Raw genomic sequence first — 21156 nt, forward strand, 5'->3', positions numbered from 1 at the left:
TGGGGTAAAAAGCCCCCAGGTTGCAGGAGTTAAATGCCCCCATAAAACACATTGTTTTCTTAAGTGGTCCATAAGTCTCCAGTGGTTTAATCCATGTTTTCAGAAGCAATATAATAGGTGTGGGTGAGAAGTAGATCAATATTCAAGTCCTTTTTACTATAAATTTCCACTTTCACTTCCTCATTCCTTTGTTTTTGACGATTCACATTCTTCATGCATATCGCCACATACTGGGCATGGTCATGGAGGAGAATTTATAGTAAAAAAGGACTATAAATATATCTGTTTCTCACCCACACCTATCATATCACTTCTGAAGACATGGATATATCCACTGGAATCGGATGGATAACTTTAATGCTGCTTTTATATGCTTTTTGGAGCTTCAAAGTTTTGAACACCATTCACTTGCATTGAATGGACCTGCAGAGCTGAGATATTCTTCTAAAAATCTTTATTTGTGTTTAGAAGAAGAAAGAAAGTCATACACATGAATGGCATGAGGGTGAGTAAATGATGAGATAATTTATCATTTTGAGTGAACCCAAAAGCCCCGTTGTACCCATTAGATATAGTGTAAACAATATTTCTTTCAACAAATGAACTGTTTTAAGTAGGAAAAATCAATACAACCCAAATATATACAAGAAAATATACTTTATCTATCCCAAAATAGTGTTGTCATAATGTCAGCAGTAGATGGTGCTGCTGACACTGCTTTAAATTTGAAATCGTTTCAATATATCTGCTGTAATTCATATGAGTTTATGTAACCACAAACACACAAAGATAGCACAGTCAGATTTATCAAGTTAACAAAGTGAAATAATCCCACATAAAAGCAAGTTAGGAGATATAAGGTTTATCAACTCAACAAAGGCCATTTCGGGACCGGAAGTCACCAGTGGGCTCCTCTAGACTCTTCCGCTCTTGAGGAGGACAGGCGAAAAACAGCTCGTGCCTCCATCCTGGTATTTGCCTTCATCCTGGTCACTGCGAAGTCCCCGTACCCAAAACAGGAAGTAAGTACCAAAATCAAACCTTAATTTCACTTTCGATCACCCCGTGCGCTGGACTGATGCAAACCCGAATCTTTTTTTTTACTTTTAAATCGTGACATTGATGTACCATCGAATAAATGCGGCCTGCATGTCACGGCTAATGTTGCAAACGAACATGGCGTCTCATTATTCCTGATCCGCTTGAATTAAATGAGCAAACAGGAGATTTCGCAATAAGTCAAACATGTTTAGATTGAGGTCTTCAGCTGTGTATTTTGTATTTAGTCATGCATACAGGTTGCTTGAATTGGCATCATGGGTTTAATTGTTTGTTGGGGATCCATCATAATAAACGAATCACATATTAAATGAGAGAGAGAGAGGGAGGGAGAGAGACAGACAGACAGAGAGAGAGAGAGAGATATTTAGCAGCATTGGTAGAAAGCAGACTGTGTAAATTACATTGGCAAAATGTATCACATTAGTATAACACACTTAACACGATTACACACCAATGCAAAAAAATGCACACGACCTTCATTCCCCTGGGGAGGAGCTGATGATGGTTGCAAAAAAATAATAATATAAACATATGAAAAAATAAAAAAATAACAATAATGTCTGGGAATTTTGAAAGTGTGATTTTTCAAGCCTGCAAAAGTTATTGAAATTAATTAAATCTTAAAAAGTTATAGAATATAAAAATTTTTTCTAGTTATGCTCCGATCTAATATATTTCAGCAGTTAGACATGGAGTGAAATCTCTTTTAAAATGGCTTAAAATATCCTAATCAAGTAATCACAAACAACTGGAAAACTCATGGGCATCTATTACAAATGAGTTTTTCTGTCTGTTTGCCTACCTGTAGACTGAGCATGAACCCACGAGATGTCCCAGCCACTGTGACCTTCGAATCTGTCAATTCTGTCACATTTACTCAGGACACAGATGGAAACATAATCCTGCACTACCCTCAAAACGGTGAGACACATCCATATCAGGTGTAAAACCATATGTCCCCTTTCACTATGCTTTATAACAGTGTATTGGAAGTGTTTGTTTATGTAATGCTCTTGTATCATACATGCGTTGGAGTAGATGGGGAGGACTTGGGTTCTGACGAGGCTTCTGAACCGGCTCACAAACGCCCGCGATTGTCCAATGACGACGCAGAAGACCCTCAGGATTCTACTTCAGCAGAGTACTCTGTTGTCACTTTACCAAGTGAGTATAAACACATAAGCACACATGTGTTTGTACACAGTTACATTTTTGCTAATTAATTACTGATTGTTTATACATATTAAAAAGCTTTGATAGCAGGAAGCAATTTAACATTAAACACATTAAAGCACACATAATGCAATGGGCAGTAATGGGAATATTGTCTGACTAGATTTCTGCTTATTTCAGTTACAGAAGGCGATGAAAGTTTTGAGGTGACAATGACTGCTACAGAGATGAGAGAAAGAGAGCTGGAACAGGATGATCCGTCTCAGATGCAGGTAGCAACATTAGTTCACTCTTGTTTGTATTTGAAAATTGTATATTAGTTGTTGCTTAATAATGCTTTTGGAATTTAATGGGATAGTTGACCCAAAATGAAAATTCTCTGTACTCATCATTACTTTTTTTCTGCTTTACACAAAGTAATATTTCATCTCTGTTAGTTCAAACATCGCAAGTGAATGGTGACCAAAACCTTTAAGCTCCGAAAAGCACATAAAGGCAGCATAAAAGTAATCTATATGACTCCAGTGGTTTAATCCATGTCTTCAGAAGAAATATGATAGGTGTGCTTTAACACACAAAAAAAAAAAATCTGAACTAATGTGTTTGTAAATGGTAGAGCATTTAAGAGATGTTAAAATATATGTTTGTCAAAAGAACGAGGATTCTTCTGGCCTACAGAAAGCTGAAGATGTATCAGCTGTCAGTCAAGCCTGGTTCACCACGAAAGAAGATAAAGACACACTGGTTAACAAGGGTAAATTTGACATTTTGTATGTGCACAAGTTTGGATAGCCATTGGCACGATACATGCAAACATAATTATAGAACCTGTGTCAACACACTCAGTGATGGAATTTGTTAAACATTCTCAGGTCACAAATGGAAACAGGGTATGTGGTCAAAAGAGGAGATTGATATTCTGATGAGTAACATAGACAACTACTTGAAGGTGAGCATGTTTTATGAAGACATCACTGTTTTCATGCATCACATTTGTTGGCAGTGGCACCTTTGATTTGTGCCCTTATCATCTGCCTTTTACCAATCCATTCATCCAATCAGAACCGAGGGATCCAGGACCCTGCAGAAATTATCTTTGAAATGTCCAAAGAGGAGAGAAAAGATTTTTACCGCAGTATTGCCTGGGGTTTGAACAGACCACTATTTGCAGTTTACAGACGAGTACTACGAATGTATGACAACCGAAATCACGTTGGCAAGTATGGACACGTTTGCATTTATCTATTGCACACTATTGTGTATACACGCAAATGCATGCTATGATATTTTATTTACGGTTTTCTTGTCATTTAGATACACTGATGAGGAGATCAATAAACTGAAAGAGTAAGTTGATTTTTGATTTGTGATCATGAATGCTGTAAGTTTGGCCCCACATCCTGAGTGCACATTGTTAAAGTTCAGTTTCTCTGTGCATGTGTCATCAGGCTAAGGGAGAAACATGGGAATGACTGGGCTACCATCGGGGCAGCGCTTGGTCGAAGTGCTTCTTCTGTGAAAGATCGCTGCCGACTCATGAAGGATACATGCAACACCGGTCAGTCAATAAGCAAACTGAACAACTCTTAATTATAAAATACAGATTCTAAGTTTTATTATTTACTTATAATTAGGTTCAAATGCAAAAAAATTTAATTATCCGTTACAAATTCCATATTGGTGCATCCCTAAAGATACTTATTTTTTTCTATTAGAATTCAGTTTGATGGACAGATATTTTTCACATTTGAGAAAGGAATGATACTGGCCAACACTAACATCTTATTAAACATCCTTACCATCCAGGCAAATGGACAGAGGAGGAGGAGAGAAAGTTGGCAGAGGTGGTCCATGAGTTGACTGGCACAGAGGCTGGTGATGTTGTTACTCAGGGCGTCTCTTGGGCATCTGTAGCAGAACTCGTTGGCTCTCGCTCGGAGAAACAATGTCGTTCTAAATGGCTCAATTATCTTAACTGGAAACAGAGCGGCGGCACAGAATGGAGCAAAGAAGAAGATATTAACCTTGTTCGTAGGTACGTGAGGTCATAGCATCTTTCAAAGGGAGGGTATTATACATCTGTTCATCATAATGTTTAATGTGTATCATTCATTATAAATATGTATGAGCAGGATAACTGAGCTGGACGTAGAGAATGAGAATGACATTAATTGGGATACTCTGGCCGGTGGATGGAGCAGCGTTCGCTCGCCTCAGTGGCTCCGCAGCAAATGGTGGACCATCAAAAGACAAGTGGCCAATCACAAAGAACTTCCCTTTCCTGGTGAGATTATCAGATAGCTTGACAAGTTTTATAATTTGAAAGTTTGGTGAATATACAGACATTAAAGAAAGACAAACAGCCAGCTAGCAAGATAGATAGTTAGACTGTCATAGAAATTGTCAGATAAACTGTCGAGAGAGAGAGAGAGGGAGAGAGAGAGAGACTTATAGCAGATTAAAAGCCATTTGTGGGTTTGTTAGAAAAAACATAGTGAGAAAAGACAAACTATTCCAGAACAGTTTGAAGGTCTGCGTTGGTTTGGTGGATGAGTCATGAAAGCTCTAGGAGAAGTTAAGGCCAAAGTATACTTGGGGTTTCCACATTGCGGATCACTCTGCGCATAGTATGTGTGACGCAAATTGCATCATCAGCACAGCCCCATGGCTTGACTTCGCGGCCTAAATTTTATTGACCCGCACACGCGATCCTCGACTGCACGTAGCTGATGCATGTGCCTGCTAGTGATTGTACTAAAAGACTTTCACATAGTGATGGGAAGTCCGATTCTTTTCCGCAAACCGGTTCTTTATGACGGTTCGCTTCAACGAATCGGTTAAAAAAAAAAAACGTTTCACCGGTTCTTTTACGTCATCGCGTAATGACGTCACTCAACATGATGTTAATACACTAGCGTTGTAGAATACACACACAAACACATTCAATAAAGCCATGTGTAACGCATATTGCTGATTATTACATTTTATTTAATTAAGTTCTAATAATAAGGGTGTTTATTGTGAGTGTTTCATTCAGTGTTCTTACATTACATTCTACATTAAAGGTTTGCACCTAAAGCACCCAATTCTGACAATGATATACAAACGTGGATGTTACACATGTATAAAGCATAAAAAGTGATTAAACTAGTTTAATCAACTCGTCCTTTTTGACAGAAACCATGATCCTGCTCATCACAAATTCAGATATATTCTGCATGCATAATATTCAATAGAAAAATTAGTTTACATCTCTCAACTGAAACGTTTCGCCCCCTCATTCAAGTCCTCGGTTCACGCATGATCCTCAGCTGCTCACTTATCAGCAGTTGTCATTATTATGTCTGAAAGAGGCGATTCTTCACATTCTTAAAATAAAGTAGTGATCCTAACTGACCTATGGAATGTTTTCTATGATTAAATGTCAGGAATTGTGAAAAACTGAGTTTAAAATGAATATGTAAACTTCTGACTTCAACTCTATGTTAGTAATGGACAGATTTCAGCTGTGTTTACAACGCTATCGGAAAGTAACTTGTAATTTTATTTTATTTATCACAGCTATAGTAAGGGGTGCCCAAATACCTCCACCTCTATGAAACGGCATACATCTTCATTCGTTTAGTAGCTTGGCTCAGTGATTGTTGTGGATTTTGTGTAAACCATGACGTTGGAGTTCTTCAAATACAGTATTCATGGATATGCTAAATTTGATCATAAAAACAATTATAATCTTTCCTTTACCATAACATTCTGTGTCGCTAGATAATTGAGGTAAAATACGCTGAGTAGTTCTCTAATAAATGTAATAACTGTCTTTAGAAATAACGTGAAACATAGAAAGTCTCCAAAGATTATTGATATGAGGGATAATAATAATCTGTCCTTAAATTTAGAAGTCCGTTCGCTTGAATTCTGACATTTGTTTTAAGGAAAAGCAATTATTTTATAGTAGTAATAAATACATTTACAATTTACCTCAAACTCTGACACTCTCCAGATGCAAATGATATTTCAAAGCTGGCAGGGGCAGCAGAGACGATCATGCTCATCCACATCGATAGATGGCAGTACAGCGTCTAACACCACTGTCATATCGGTACTTAAAATACATGACGAAGAGCGATGCTAACACTAGCTAGAGAACTACTGAATGTCCCTATAACGCATATGTCTTGTGTCTATACTTTTTAATCAGTGAGTATCATAATGTTTACAGATTGGCCCCATTCACTTCCATTGTAAGTACATCACTGTAACCTCGAAATGGAGGGACGAGTTGACATAATTTTTTTTGGTAATCAGTATTATACCACAAATGCTGTCGATTGAGCTTAACTTGTATTAAACCCGGAATATTACTTTAATGGCTTAACTGACAGTGTTGAATAAATGGAACTCAGAACAGTTCTAAAGACACCTTATTTTTGTTAAGCCAACATAACTATGACGCTGGCACAGTTAGCCAAAATGTTACAACTACTTTTATACATATATAATGTGTATAAAAGCTTTGCTTTTTATTTATTTATTAAAAAAAAAAAAATTAGGGAACATTGCTCATGGTCTTAACCCTCAATTATTGATATTTAGTATTGCAAATGTTCTACTTGAAAGTGTTTTTTTTTGTTTGTTTGTTTAATTACTTTGAACAAATTTCTGCCACAGTGGGCCTTTATCTGTAAAAACACTTATCAGACACTTGTGTATAAGCAACATGTTCTTGTATTCTCTTTGTGTATTTAGTTTTGTTGAAAGGCCTGCAGGATGTTGTGGAAGCTCCACCATCTACGGTGAACAAAATCGTGGTGGTTGGTTCACGTTCTGCAAATGCTCCACCCAGCCCTGTTACTGCACTGCACATCCCAGTCCAGATTCCAGTCCAGATCACACATGTCTGTGAGTACAGCTAACATACCTGCTAATGCACATTTATTGAACTTTCCACTTAACTAAAAGCTATCATGTGATTGTGGTTTCTGTGGAAAGTTTGACTGCAGCTGCAGGTTGGGGGGAGTTTTAGAATAGTTTTTGTGGGTAAACGAGTTTAATGCCATTCTAGTTTCAATGCAAGTCTCTCTTGTATACAGCTTCCTCAGATGGTGCAAGTGGCACCTCAGACAGTGAAACGATCACATTGAACTCTGGAGCTTTACAGACATTTGAATTACTACCCGTATGTACTGCAAATCGATATTCTTTTGGTTGAAATGTACAAATCCTTTACAAATCTATTGAAAGCTATTTATATACTATGTTTGGGATGTTATAGATAATTTATGTCAATGTCTGTCTCATTTCCTTCCAAGTCATTTCACCTGCAGCCCACTGGTACCCCTGGCACCTATTTTCTCCAAACAGGAACCAATCAGAGCTTCCCACTCACACTCTCAGCCAATCCCACAGTCACACTCACAGCTGCAGCTTCACCATCTTCCCCAGACCAGATTATTTTACACAGCCTCACAGTAAGCCCACAGTTCAGCACAAAACATTTGATAAATAATGCAAATTGTAAAAACAAAACATAAAAAATATATATATTTGTTTACTGCTGTCACTGAATCTTTTCACTTTTTCTCTTCCTCTCATTAAGGCTGATAATGAAAATGTGACAGTTCAGATGTCTCACCCGGGCATCATTATCCAGACAGTAACCTCAGAAGACCTCTCTGACCATCTTAGCCATTCAGAGTTGGAAGCAGAGCAGGATCTTGTGAAGGAACAGCCTTCAGACAACTCTGGGGATGAGGATCACGGTGAACTGAGTTCAGAGGATGCACAAGTAGAAAAGGTACCGTCTTCTAAACCACTGCCTTAAAAAGCTAAACCAAAATGTTCCTATGTCTCCCTTATGAGCTGTTCTAGTGCATTCAGTAGCAATCTACCAACTGGAGTGTCTTTTTAAAAAAAATAGAAAACAGTGGAGGATTCAGGAATAGTTGAAGAAGCCGTGCTTATGGTTCCATCCCCAAGTAACTTTATTCCCTCTAGTGAAGATATCGGCACAGATTCTGTCTTGCCCCTTGGAACACTGACAGGTAATGTTCTTTACTAGTTTACTAGCTAAGTTTGGCAAGTTATTTACAAGGCTAATAGGCCAGAATAGCACTTTGTAACTCCAGCCATTTATTTTTCCCATGTAGATCCCATTTTGGAAAACCAGGAGGAGGGCTCAGACTGAATGCTCACTGACCTGAAAAATGGAATAGTTGCTGTATTAAGCAGGATGCCCAATCAATCAGACTTCACTTTCAGGAAAATCCAACAATAATGTTACAGATAACTTAGCAAAACCTATTCAACACACGTTACTATCAAAGTCGCATTACAATGATGGGTTTGGATTGAAGCATGTGAAAGTGGTCTGGATGCAACTGACATTTAGAGGCTAAATCCTCTTACATGTGGTCAAATGCAGCTTTACAGCTTGCAAGATCATACAAAAGCATTCGCATGAATTATGTGCATTGTAATTACCTGAACCTCACCTGTGTCTCAATGCAATTACGAACATTAAATGCCCTGATGAAGCAACACTTTTTAAATGGTTTGTTTAAAATTATGTAATACCCTTACTGTTACAAAGTTGTTGTTTTTTTGGTGCACATTTCTTGATTTTACTTGTTTTTGTAGCCCACTTTCCTGCTTAACAGTAATACTTGATATCTATTAGGGCTGGGCGATATGTACATAAAAAATATTTTTATGTACACGAGTACCTCGTCAACGAGTAGATTGTCAACCCCCCTGCCGAGGGTCGCTGAATGTTTTTGCTTCAAAAAAGAAAAGAAAATAGAACTCAAATTTAGGTTCAAGGTGAATGTGTCTTGTGTGACTTTATGATTTAATCACTTTCATCTTTGTATCTTTAATATAAAGATATATATTACTGAACCTGCAGAGTTGCGTTCACAATGAAAACTCTTTACGTACGCTTGTTCCACGTGACAGGCTCGTGCTGCACACCCCTGAATAAACAGCGGATCAAAACATGCGGAAAAAGCCGCATTTCCATCCCTTGTGTTCAAAAGAACAAAATCGTCACTTCCGTGGACGGGCCGTAGCTAGTGGGGTGAAATGTGTTAATAATTCTTGGGGCTCAAAGGTCCATGGGGGCCCACAACAAATTTGAAACTGTATTATTTTAATAGGTAGGGGGCCCAGAGCAAAATAATTCCTAAAATGGAAACATAGCTATTGACACCTTTTCTTTTGTCTGTTCTTAAAATATAATAAAGTGTGTTTTTCAAGTGCATGTCTTTGTGACTAACAGCATTTGTTGTCATGTGTCACTCCGAGACGTCTTACAGGTCACCCGCCTGTTGCGGGTAGATTGAAATACATTTGGATGAGGAGCTTGTGCACTGGATTCAGCCTCATCGCATTTTGCGGGTGTTAGTTTCGCACCCTGGGCTACTGTTTAATATATTTGGCGACTTCTCAGATCCATGGTTTTGATATTTCCCGATATTGTCGATCATGTCTGTTCGGAATCGGCTTCGGGATCTTTGTAAGACATTGTCAGTATTCGATTACATCGTCCTATCGCCCAGCCCTAATATCTATGTGATGCACTGTTTCTCATACTAAATAGGATGTACCTAAATGTTTGATTTATTCCAAATATCCACTAGGTTAGACAGCCATAAATTATCAAAGGGTTTACATTTTCACCTAACCTGTAAGTTAGTGCCTCTGTATTTATTTATTGAATAAACAAAGTATTGTCACCACTTGCATGTCAATGCTTTTTTTAACAGTTCTCAATACTAAGATGAATTGTTTCTGGGATTGTTGGATTATTGTAGTTCAGGAACACGACTGTGGATGTGAATGTTGTGGTTAAATCCCTGATTAATTCAGTACATTCCTGATTCATCCATTAAACCTTGAGCTATCGTACTGGAAAGCCTACATTTTTGTTATTGTATCTATATTGAGTCTATAGACTTGCGTTGAGTTTTTGGAGTATCATCCTCAAATGTAAACCAGAACATGACCATATGGATAAAGACCTGCATTTCAATGTCTTTGACATTATAGTCTCTTATTTGTTTTTCTTAATGCATTTTATACAAACAAATTGCGTATATTTCAGTCTATTTGAGCATTTTCCAATTTGTTCCAAAACTGTTTGGAGTAATTCGTAGATTACAGGGTGTGTGTATTTTCAAAATTATTATTAATGAAGAGGTTACATGTACACAATATAATTTGTCACACCACAGGACCAGTGAACAGAAAACAGAAGCTTAAAGATTAAAAATGCTAAATATCTTGTGACTAGATACATCATCTAACTAGATTACTTTTGAATCGTAATCTGGTACTGATTACAAATTACATGACGACAATTTTAGTCAGTAATGTAATCTCTTGGATTACATACAATTGGTTGATTTGGGATTACTGTTAGATTACTTCTGACCTAATACTTGTTATTTGATTAACTTGTACCATTTTGACATATTGCTTACTGAACAAAATGAAAATGTACTTATTGGATCGAAATATGAGTATTTATGATTTGTGTGTGATTTACTTGCTACTTTGTGTGTTTCAGAGTGAAATAAAAAAGGCGCATAAAATGTTTTTACTTTGACAATTTTGTCATCACAAACATGCTCCATGTGTGTTAACAGATTAGACCAGTTATACTGTTTTTGTAAATCAACATGCTAAAAAACAAATCTTCAAATCATGTCGCAAAAGCACATTAAATGTAAACTTTTGAAGCAAAGTACAAAAGCTATTCGTAAAACCAACTTTACAGCATTAATGCTTCAGTGTAATTATGGCTGGTGGCTAGTACTTAATTCAATAAATGAATAAGTAATCAGGTAATTCATAAAAAGTAACTTATCTGATTGAGTATTTTAAAATGCTATTTAATCTAATTACAAGTACTTGGGTTTAGTAATCTGATTACATTATCCAGATTACATGTAATCTGTTACTACCCCACACTGCACATCATCTAAAATACAAATTTTTTTCCTTATAGTCATTTAACCTAAAGTCTTTTATGTACATGTGTTATGTGTCCACTACAAACTAAAGCAAGGTTCATCATTACTTTTAGACTTAATATGAACATAAGCACTAGTGAATTCTTATTACAAATGCTCTTCTAAACATTTTGTTAAAACTTATCAAGCAAAGGATACATTTTAGTACCTTAAATCTCAATCTATGCCATAAATAGCATAAAACAGACACTAAGTGGCTCTGGGCCAATCACCTTGTCCTCATTACTGCAAGTTTACATTCAAATATTTTCAATTGATTTTAGGAAGCAAATTGACCAGTAATTCCCCAATAAATCAAAACAGTGGAAATGTGCAAACTCAAACCTCATGATAGGGTAGTTGCAGGTTTAAATCCAGCTCCAGTAAATTGCCGAAAAGTGAATGAACGTGTTGTAAACCTGCTGTTTTGACACACATTTGTGCCCAGCACTACACATTTTAGGTGTCTAACTAATCTGACACATCCAGTTCAGGTTATGGAGCCTAAACTAATGAGCTAATTAATTGAATCGGGTATGTTTGATAAGAAAGACCCCTCAGAACTGGGGAATCACATCTGCCGAACACAATGCAAAACAGAGAACAGGAATGTATTATAGATATATATATTTATTAATTACATAATATATTAATTAGGGCCAATGACCCTAATTTGAAGATTTTCACCATATCAAATAACAGTGCGGTTATTTAGAAAAAGAAAAAAAAGCATAATTTACAAAGACACTGCTTACAGTCTTTAATCAAGTGCTCCGATTTAATCAAGATTTCTTTTCTAATAATTTAAATACAAAATAAACAAATCTCAATCAGGAATGTACCATAGGTGTGTCGTGTACAAATATAAAAGCATTATGCATTACACTGCCATGGCTTGTTTTTAAAACATTGGCATATAGGTTTGTAAGCTCTGTGCTGTACAGCGTTCAGGGTGCAAAACTTGTGCATGGCATCCCAGAGTGCTACTGATTATTAACATATTTGGATTTCTTATATGTATAGTCCACTACTATGGCTCCCAAAGGCAGACTGGCCCTGCCCAAAAATTGTAGGCATCTTGTATGAAAATTAATTCTCCTAATTCAAGAACCAGGTGTGGTTATGTGGGTATGCCCACAGTGCCAACATAATGCTGAACATTCCTGAGACTGGAACGGCTACCATGGTAACAGTTTTATAAGGCATCACTCTGTTTGTCACGTCCCACGTCATGAAAGTACAAGTTGGCACAAATACACAACAGAACGATGGAACAGAGCATGTAGTAGATCAAGTTGCGAAACTTGGGCTCCAAATCTCCCTGCCTATACCAGTATATCTAAGAGAGAGAAAGAGAGAGATGTGATTTAATTTATTTCGATCAGGAATGGCATGAAAAGACTCTAAACCATTTCCAGGTCCACATGGAATCTGTGCACACAAAAAGCTCTGCAGATTTCCACAGAATTGGGATGCCTGTGATACACAAGTTATACACATCCCCTATCCACACATCTCAGGATACTTAGTAATTTCTTACCAGAACCAACACTGACCCACAGACTAGCATGATGCAGACAGCAAAGAAAATGTTCAATGGCTTGGTAGGCAGTGAGGGGAAGACAAATGAGCTAATTGTGGTCACCTGAAAGAGAAAATGAGAATTCAGCATCCCCCTTTGACAATATTATTATTAGAATTACTAAGGCCTTTATTAATGGTAATAACGTACAAGAACAAGTAAAGACGTCAGTCCACCGATGATTAAATTGATGATTCTATCCTGAAAGTGACAGACAAATATATATTAGTGTACTTGACATGCACGTGAAAGGATATACACAAGTACTTAAGTTTTCAAATTCACTAATTAATTGTTGTTTCAATTCTCCGGCAACTAATGGACTTGCAATAAATAAACATTGTTTTCAAACAGCCTTCCCAAAACGCACCCCTGCCCCAAACACAAGCCATTCGTTTATCAATGTTTGTTGTGTTGGGTTGGATGGGTTGCTCAAAACAAACAGGAAATTTTATAGAGACACAGTGTTTACAGTTTTCAAGAAAAATAACCTACAAATGGCTTACTTATAGTTGTCTCTGCGTTAAGTTGTGATAAGATAAAGTATTTTAACGGTGAAAAAGTTGTTTAAAGTCCACGTGAAACTAATCCATTTCACTATAATGTCACGTATTTCTAAGTGAAACAGTATATTAAATGAGGAAACACTTTTTTTATTAAGTAACGCCTCCCATTTCCACTTTCGAATCATTGGCATAACCTTTACTATATTAATTTATTCAAATGTATGCAAATTAACGCATTTTAATTAGTAAATGCCTTATTTGCATATCAGTGTGGCAATTGTGAAGATGTTATTTGACACAAATTTTACTGTATTCACCTGTAGTGTCTCCATTAAGTACAGTACATTAGCCTGTATGCCCATGATATATTGCCTTAGCTAAACTTTAGCTAATTATTATATTAGCTAGTAGCTCATGAGTCATGCATGTTAGCAAGACACAAGTTAACTATATTTGTCTTTTGGCTAATTAGCTGTAAAGTCGAGGCACTGGTAGCTTAAGTCTTTTGTTCATCACCACTCACCTCCACACAAGCCAAGAAAAACACAACTGGTATAGGAGCTGCGAGGGGCTGCTGCCTGCCTGTCTGTGTGTCTGATGTGCCGATGTGCGCTGCACTGCTGCACGGAGGGGAGGGGAGAGAGAGAGGAGAGGAGAGGAAGGGCATTGGAACTCGACAAAGTCTCATCTCCCGACCTGATATTTAGATTTTTTTATTCAATAAATATATTTGTTTGACAGGGAAGCTGCGCACAAACAGGATATATTCATTTATTTAAAAATAAAAAAATAAAAAGCACCCCACAAAAAAGGGCACATTCTCTCAAGGAGAAAAAGGGGCATGTGCTAAAGCCCCCTTTGATGTCTGTGTGCCCATGCCTGTCAACTTGATCAAATAAATCTATTTCAAAATAAATAAATTATGACAGACATCTCCTGTTTCACTCAATCATCACATCATCTTAAAAGCCACAGGTGTGAACTACACGGCAGAGTGCGCATCGCACTGAAATCTTCAGTGCACGACAAGCGGCTGAAGACTTCAATGTGGGATTATTATGGTTATTTAAAAAACCCACAAGGCATCATCAATGTTGATGGTCAACCAACTTGTAAACTTCAAAAACAGTGTGGACAGAATCAGAGCTGATCAAGATTGGACCAGCAGCGCAGCTCCCTCCCTCTCTCGGCCTCTCGCTCACTCACTCGTGTGCACTCGTGTGTGTGTGTGTGTGTGCAAGCATGGGACTGGATATGTCTTGGGTACTCTTTGTATGGTGGAATTTAATAACATCGTCACTCAACAAGATCTCCCACGAGTCCAACAACGGCATGAAACGTGAACACCAGTGAAGTGGTAGGTCTACTGCATATAAACAGTTTAAAGATTTTAGAAACTTGCCAGTGAGACACAAGTCAGTCAGACACTTGTGGATGCGTGAGAAACAACATATCCAGAAAATTATAGAAATTATGTTTTTAATCTTGAATGTAAATCTGTATATTGTGTGAAAATATGCAAAGAGCATGGAGATAAACAGTAGGAAAATGAGAGGTTTTAATGTTATCATAAAGGAGGAGAACAAGATGACAGGGGGATGTTTTCCTCTCTAACCATTATTATTATATTCCAAAACAGCATATAAAAAAAAAGTATGCATAATTTAATTCATTTCACTTGGCATTGTTATTCCACCATTCAAAAGATGCACCTAATGTGAAAAACCTGAAAAAAAGTAATATTTTTTATGTATTATTATTTCTAATGTTGCCTGAATTTCAAAAATCGTTTAGGGACGGCATCAACAAACTATAAAGATATCAAATGTATTTAATTATTAATTTAGAAAAATCCACCAACATCACATCCTAGGCCATCATCCAGTCAGATGGCTCGTTGCTGTGTTTTTCTAATAATTTTAGCAAGGCACCTTAATACTGTGATACCGCAGTATTTTTTGTGAAGGTAACATACTATGAACATTTCATACTGTTACACCCTTAGACCCGAGGTATGCGTTTAAGGGTTAAACCAACATTAAAATACTGCTTATTTAGACTTTAGAAAGACTGCATTACCTTCAAAAGCAGTAACAGTCTCAAACAATGCCTAAATCGCTATTTGTTAATTTTAACAATAACCAATCCTTTGTGACGACAGCCAAAAAGTTGTTTTAGAGGCGAAGATTAATATTGATGAAAGATTATAAATATATATTTTTTGTGTGTGTGCAAAATATGACCAGAAACATGTATTAAGAATGTAAAAAAGGGTAAATTGTTGACTTTAACCTCTTCAATTCTGTGGACCCGTCAGCAGGTCCAAAAGGGGACACTGCGTCATGAAAAAAGTTTACACTTAATATATTTAAGTCTCTGAATAAATAAATCAACATGAGATGTGGTTTGAGAGCTCAGAATCTGATCTTTTCATAAATAACCATCACTTCTGCATTTATGTTACATAAGGCCTGAAACATTTGCGTCGCAAATTAGCGTCACCTAGAGGTCATGTGGTAGAAATATTAATATGATTATGAAAGTCTTTCAAATAGCACATAAATAGACAAATCTTATATCCAATGAAACCTCGACTGTACAGTTTATTTGGTTGCCTCAGTACTACAGTTGTACCACAATGTGAAATATGATTTCTGCAAGACATCAAACTAATATTTTATGTGCCAATCATTGCTGCCGTAAGCCTCAAATAGCTAAAATCTTTATATCTGCTTTTACCTTAGACAGTTTTCTAAAAAAAATTACCATTTCTTTTACTTATAATCCAATGTTATATCTTGGATGTCCAGAAGAAAATATGCAGTCCAGCAGGAAAAGCATGCTAAACAAATCATAGGAAACATATTATATCCACTATTGATCATAAAATGTATATGAATCATCACAAAGGGAAGGATCTCAGCTTTCTAATGACAACTAGATTGAGCTTGTTGTCCACTCAGAGGCCGAGATAGTCAAAGAAACAATGGGGGTGGAGCATGAACTAAAAATTAGACTGAATGTCTATGCACGAGCACATTTGTGAGGGCTAAAATGCATTAGAGCGCCACCTACATTTCAGATCGGCATTTTGTAATGGAAAGTGATAGAGTAAAATAATTTTTTCTAATACTTGCTGTCATCTAGTGGAATGAAATAAGACTTTTTGGAGGGAGATAGAGTGAAGAGAACCAGAATTACATGCTTACAAATTTACGACAACAACGATATTTTCTTTTTTCTATTTATCATAAGATTGTAAACATAAAACACGCAAGATCAAGTTTTGTGAACTCTCACCTTCTAATTAAAATGATGAGAAGACGTGTGACCAAGAGAAGATTGAAAGGTCACATGCTGACCTCTTGGCTCAATACAAAGAACACACATTTCAAAGCTGGTGGTTTTATGGTTGCAGGAAAGTGAGTAGATGGTTTATTTTAACATTTTTAAAATAATAGGCTTTAATGTTGAGGATGTTGATGTTTGATGCTGTGTCCGAACTTAACATGTGCTTATTGCATAGTGTGACCGCATCCTTACCCTGGCTGATGTCTCCCCAAACAGAGGTCTGTTGTCCATGCCACTGGTGCCATAGGTGCGTGTAGTGAAGTCATCCATGGCAAGATTAATGCACAAGCTCTTCCCCAAAATCTTCTACCTGCAGTGTCCCCTCTTGAGTGGAGATTGGCAGTGCATGCTCGCTGCTTTCTTGGTTGGGTTTTGCTCCTCAGGGCAGGGGATTTAGAAGCAAGCTAACGTCATGGTTGAGATACCTAGTGTATAGATCAGCCACAAATTAAAACATTAAAACATTACTTAAAGGAAAATTAAGTTTACTCAATTGATAATTTCATGGCATTGTAAAAGCCGTGTGACATGCTGAACTAAATAAACTATAGCACCAGCACTTGATGATACATCATAATCTTTGCTCTGATATTACAATGATGCTTCAGAGAAACAAAACAAGCTGGCCTTTCTAACAATCAGCCCAAGGCCTTTGGGATCCTGTGCCTGGATCATGAAACCATAAGCACAGCCTTTAAAATGTGTGATCGGTCATGTGAGCAGCTGATCTGGGCATCAGTGCAAAAGGAAACACAATTTGTTCTGTTGGTAATAGAACAGATATATTGTCCAATTTTTTATAATATCTAATTATAATAATAGCATTTAAACAATACAAGGATAATTTATTAGACTGACAAGCCTATGCAATAGTAGTCATTAGAAAGGCCCATTCTTAAGAGGACAATTAAGTCCTTATCTAAGCTTTAAAATATTTTAAAGTGAACAAAATCTACAGTAAATTACCTTAAGATCTGAGATGAATCTTCATCCTATGTGCTGATGGAGATATGGCTCAAAATCCAAGATGCAACTCATTTAGATCAATATCCAAGGATGAAAGATCTCCAGATTATGTTTCAACTCTATAACTGTTATTAACATAAAAGCATCAATGCACCATTACTGTCTGATGTTACTCAATTTCCCTCTTTATAGTATTTACATTTTAATGTATATTTTCAATAGAGATCTTCAAGTCTGTTGTGGGCTATTTAAAATACCTTACAAGTAAAAAAAAATACCTTGTCATGCCTTACAAGAAACAAACAAAAAAATATTTTTTATATACTTTTATAGCAAAGCACCCCATCAGTAAAGCAAGCTACTTTGATTACTTTATTACTTTAACTGTCAGTGCAGGTGCATGGACTGGTTTTTTGTTTACACATACAGTACAACAGGCTGATCAATAAAAATACTCCTCTAAACGGCCCATATATGAGTTTGAACATATTTTACTTCCAATTAAAAAAATGCAAACATTACTATAATCAGATTGCTGCTGTAGATGAATATGCATCAATCGAAGATCAATCAATGTCAAGATTAAGCAAATGAAAACAAATAATCCGTGCGAGACTCCTAAACGGTTAAAACCATGCAACTCACCGGGTTATGGAACAAACAGTTGAAGTTATTGACCACACTGGGTTTTTTCAGATCAGAGTATTATCCGCATGACTTCAAAGGAGCACAGTACATAACGATTAGATGCTGGAACCGGAAGTGACGTTCGTTTAAAGGGCCATGCGGGTTCAACTTATTCGTGAATTGAATAAGAAAAGACAACAAAAAGGCTACAACAACAATAATATCTAATATTCCTCTTTTTTCTTTTCTTTTTTGTAAAACTTAAAGACAGGTAATAAATAATAAGATAAAGGAAAACAAATAGTTTTGCTGCCTTTCTCATTCATAAATTTGAGAGAAAAACAATGCAAAAATTATCATAAAGAACACGATTTTTGCCCTAATATCAAAGGTCTTACTAGAGGGGGAAAAATATAATATGACGTGGATTTTCTTGATTAAAAAATATCGTGCCTGTTGACAGGTGCATGAAAAATGGCTAGAAATAGCATTTTCGCATGGCAATTTACAAATGTTTATTTCTATTTCTGCTGCTCCAAATTTACCACAGACATCTCTGTCTGCTCGTATGAGTGTAACACATCTTAATAAAATGTTTCACTGCTTTTCAAATGCACTATGAATCACATAATTTATATGGATACATGTTTTCCAACTATATACGACTTTAATATTAAATGGAGCACATGACAATACAATGCAAAGGAATCTCTTCAGTAAAAAAAACAAAAAACATTTGAATGTATCTATTCTGATTACCACTGATTTAAATTGTAACTGTAGTGGAATACAGTTACTAATATTTTTTATTTTAAATACGTAATCCCATTACATGTATTCTGTTACTCCCCAACCCTGATATTGACTTATTAATTTAATATTTCCCTTCAATAAGTTTAATATATATTACATATTTTGTTTCCCTCTCCTGTTTTACAAAAAGTTAAATAATAATATTATTCTGACCCAAAAATAAAATTTCTCTCATCATTTAATCACCTTTGCCTTTTTTCTTCTGCAGAACACAAATTAAAATTTTAGAAAAATATCTCAGCTCTGTAGGTCCATACAACACAAAATAATTTTGACCAAAACTTTTAAGCTCCAAAAAGCACATCAAGGCAGCATAAGAGTAATCCATATGACTCCAGTGGTCTTCTGAAGTGATCCAACCAATTCTGGGTGAGAACAAACCAAAATATAACTCCTTTTTCATTGTATACAGTATCTTTCCATTGCAGTCTTTTGGCACGAACATAATTTCAAGCTTGATTACACTTCCTAGTCCTTGAAACATGCGCGGAGCGCTATATGGCAGGAAGTGTAATCAAGCTTGAAAGCATGATCACTAAGGAGACTGCTGATGTCAATATTCATAGTGGAAAAGGGTGTTATAGTTTGACCTGTTCTCTCACAAATCTGACTGGATCACTTCAGAAGACATGGATTAAATCCCTAGAGTCATATGGATTACTTTAATGCTGCCTTTATGTTCTTTTTGGAGCTTCAACGTTTTGGTCGCCATTCACTTGCATTGAAATGACCAACAGAGCTCAGATATTCTTCTAGAAAGTCTTTATTTCTGTTCAGCAGAAGAAAGAACATCATACACATCTGGCATGAGTGTGAGTACATTTTTGGGTGAACTATTCCTTTAATGCCAAAAAATGTACAGTCTGAAGAAAAATCAATTAACAATGCTGTATTCATTCTTACCCACTTCATTGCCTCGATCCAAAATAGTTAAGTGTGTGATACAGACAGTCTCGGTATTAATATTATAATATTGCACATTAATTGATTACTATATTACTGTATGTCCATGCCATTAAAGGTTTTTTGACCACATGGTTTGTGGAGCTTGTCATTTAAATGTTGTACTACATAAACTTCCAGTCAAAGACAACATTTTAAAAATGTGAGGGCAAGAAAGACGAGTTATGATAGGACTCTATTGCGCAAGTGCGCATTAATATTTTTTTAATGTTCTAAAATTGTATCACTTATGTATACATTTGTAATAGCAGGGGGGAAAGTAGGATATATTACATATGTCTATGTTTAACTGCTGGTTTGAAGCATAAGAATTGTAAGGTGGAAAAGCAGACTGGACATTCACCTTTATATAGTTAATTCAAATATAAATGGTTGTTCAGATTGCAAAATTAAACAATCTCGGCTCATGAATTTTAATTTTAAAACAGCTTTTATAAGGTTCCTGATATGACTTTAGTCTTCATTTAACGTGAGTTGCCATGATTTCCTACAAAATTACAATTCATGTCTTTAATGGGGAAAAAAATACTGAGTGCACCTTTAAAAACTTCATAACATCATATTTTTGTAAATGTATAAATGCGCAACGCCACAATGCAGCATGGAACAGTCATTTCTGAAATGTTATAAACAAAACTAAAGATTATCACAAATAAACATTCAGAATTCAGCTAGAACAGATGGTGAAATTTTGTATTTACATTTAAATATTCAGCTAACTCAAATTGCGTATCCTTGCCAATATATATATGTGACTTATAATTTGTTCCTAACACAGACTCACGTTATCCGGTGTGATCGTTCAGCGAGGTTGCGCTTTGTCGTTTCCTAGCAACTGTACCGAAAAACACACGGCTGTCTAGTCTCGTTCGCTGTTACTACAGTTAGGGGTTCAATATCGAACAGTAAGGGTTCGATATAGTGGTAGGGTTAAAGTTAGGCTTGGGTGAAAAGAAAGGTATAGGTGTAGGGTTTCTGAAGGACTCTAAATAAACACACAAAAAGTGTGTGTGTATGCGCGCGCGTGTGTGTGTGTGTGTAAGAACATCAACGCTGCTCTCGCGAGACTTTATGTAACTGAGAGGTTACCTTTTAGACAGCA

General features: G+C 36.3%; 2 protein-coding genes across 8 annotated transcripts; one reads left to right on the forward strand and one right to left on the reverse strand.

Moving 5' to 3' along the window:
* The first annotated feature begins 527 nt into the window (after nt 1-527).
* On the forward strand, nt 528-10813 carry LOC127637452 (cyclin-D-binding Myb-like transcription factor 1). Of its 4 annotated transcripts, XM_052118526.1 has the most exons (17): nt 528-1022; nt 1871-1983; nt 2101-2226; nt 2416-2507; nt 2890-2989; nt 3108-3184; nt 3298-3455; nt 3550-3582; nt 3684-3793; nt 4042-4270; nt 4368-4519; nt 6982-7134; nt 7326-7411; nt 7545-7703; nt 7832-8029; nt 8153-8276; nt 8382-10813. In XM_052118526.1, the coding sequence occupies exons 2-17, from the start codon at nt 1878-1880 to the stop codon at nt 8417-8419; spliced, it is 1941 nt and encodes a 646-aa protein (XP_051974486.1). In that variant the 5' UTR covers nt 528-1022; nt 1871-1877; the 3' UTR covers nt 8420-10813. The 4 variants fall into 4 exon arrangements, with proteins under 4 accessions (XP_051974486.1, XP_051974484.1, XP_051974487.1 ...); XM_052118524.1 differs by lacking the exon at nt 528-1022 and having other exon boundaries at nt 1041-1983; XM_052118527.1 differs by lacking the exon at nt 528-1022 and having other exon boundaries at nt 1041-1983; nt 8230-8276.
* A 1095-nt stretch (nt 10814-11908) lies between these two features.
* On the reverse strand, nt 11909-21065 carry LOC127637648 (transmembrane protein 243-like). Of its 4 annotated transcripts, XM_052118818.1 has the most exons (7): nt 20839-21065; nt 18297-18368; nt 17652-17776; nt 16878-17110; nt 12979-13029; nt 12787-12891; nt 11909-12585 (listed from the first exon to the last, which is right to left on the reverse strand). In XM_052118818.1, exons 4-7 carry the CDS (start codon nt 16953-16955, stop codon nt 12442-12444), a joined length of 378 nt encoding a protein of 125 aa, XP_051974778.1. In that variant the 5' UTR covers nt 16956-17110; nt 17652-17776; nt 18297-18368; nt 20839-21065; the 3' UTR covers nt 11909-12441. The 4 variants fall into 4 exon arrangements, with proteins under 4 accessions (XP_051974778.1, XP_051974779.1, XP_051974777.1 ...); XM_052118819.1 differs by lacking the exon at nt 18297-18368; XM_052118817.1 differs by lacking the exon at nt 20839-21065 and having other exon boundaries at nt 18297-18675.
* Between the last annotated feature and the right edge of the window lie 91 nt (nt 21066-21156).

This window comes from Xyrauchen texanus, chromosome 45, assembly GCF_025860055.1.
Source record: "Xyrauchen texanus isolate HMW12.3.18 chromosome 45, RBS_HiC_50CHRs, whole genome shotgun sequence".
Taxonomy (NCBI): domain Eukaryota; kingdom Metazoa; phylum Chordata; class Actinopteri; order Cypriniformes; family Catostomidae; genus Xyrauchen; species Xyrauchen texanus.

Excerpts from the sequence above, each read along its gene's own strand:
- LOC127637452 (XM_052118524.1), top strand. The coding sequence starts at position 1,839 with ATGAGTTTTTCTGTCTGTTTGCCTACCTGTAGACTGAGCATGAACCCA. Across the intron at positions 2,227-2,415 it reads CTCTGTTGTCACTTTACCAA|TTACAGAAGGCGATGAAAGT; the intron begins GTGAGTATAAAC and ends TGCTTATTTCAG. Across the intron at positions 7,412-7,544 it reads AGACATTTGAATTACTACCC|TCATTTCACCTGCAGCCCAC; the intron begins GTATGTACTGCA and ends TTTCCTTCCAAG.
- LOC127637648 (XM_052118819.1), bottom strand. The coding sequence starts at position 16,955 with ATGGATGACTTCACTACACGCACCTATGGCACCAGTGGCATGGACAAC. Across the intron at positions 12,892-12,978 it reads TGACGTCTTTACTTGTTCTT|GTGACCACAATTAGCTCATT; the intron begins GTACGTTATTAC and ends TTTCTCTTTCAG. Across the intron at positions 12,586-12,786 it reads GTGGGTCAGTGTTGGTTCTG|ATATACTGGTATAGGCAGGG; the intron begins GTAAGAAATTAC and ends TCTCTCTCTTAG.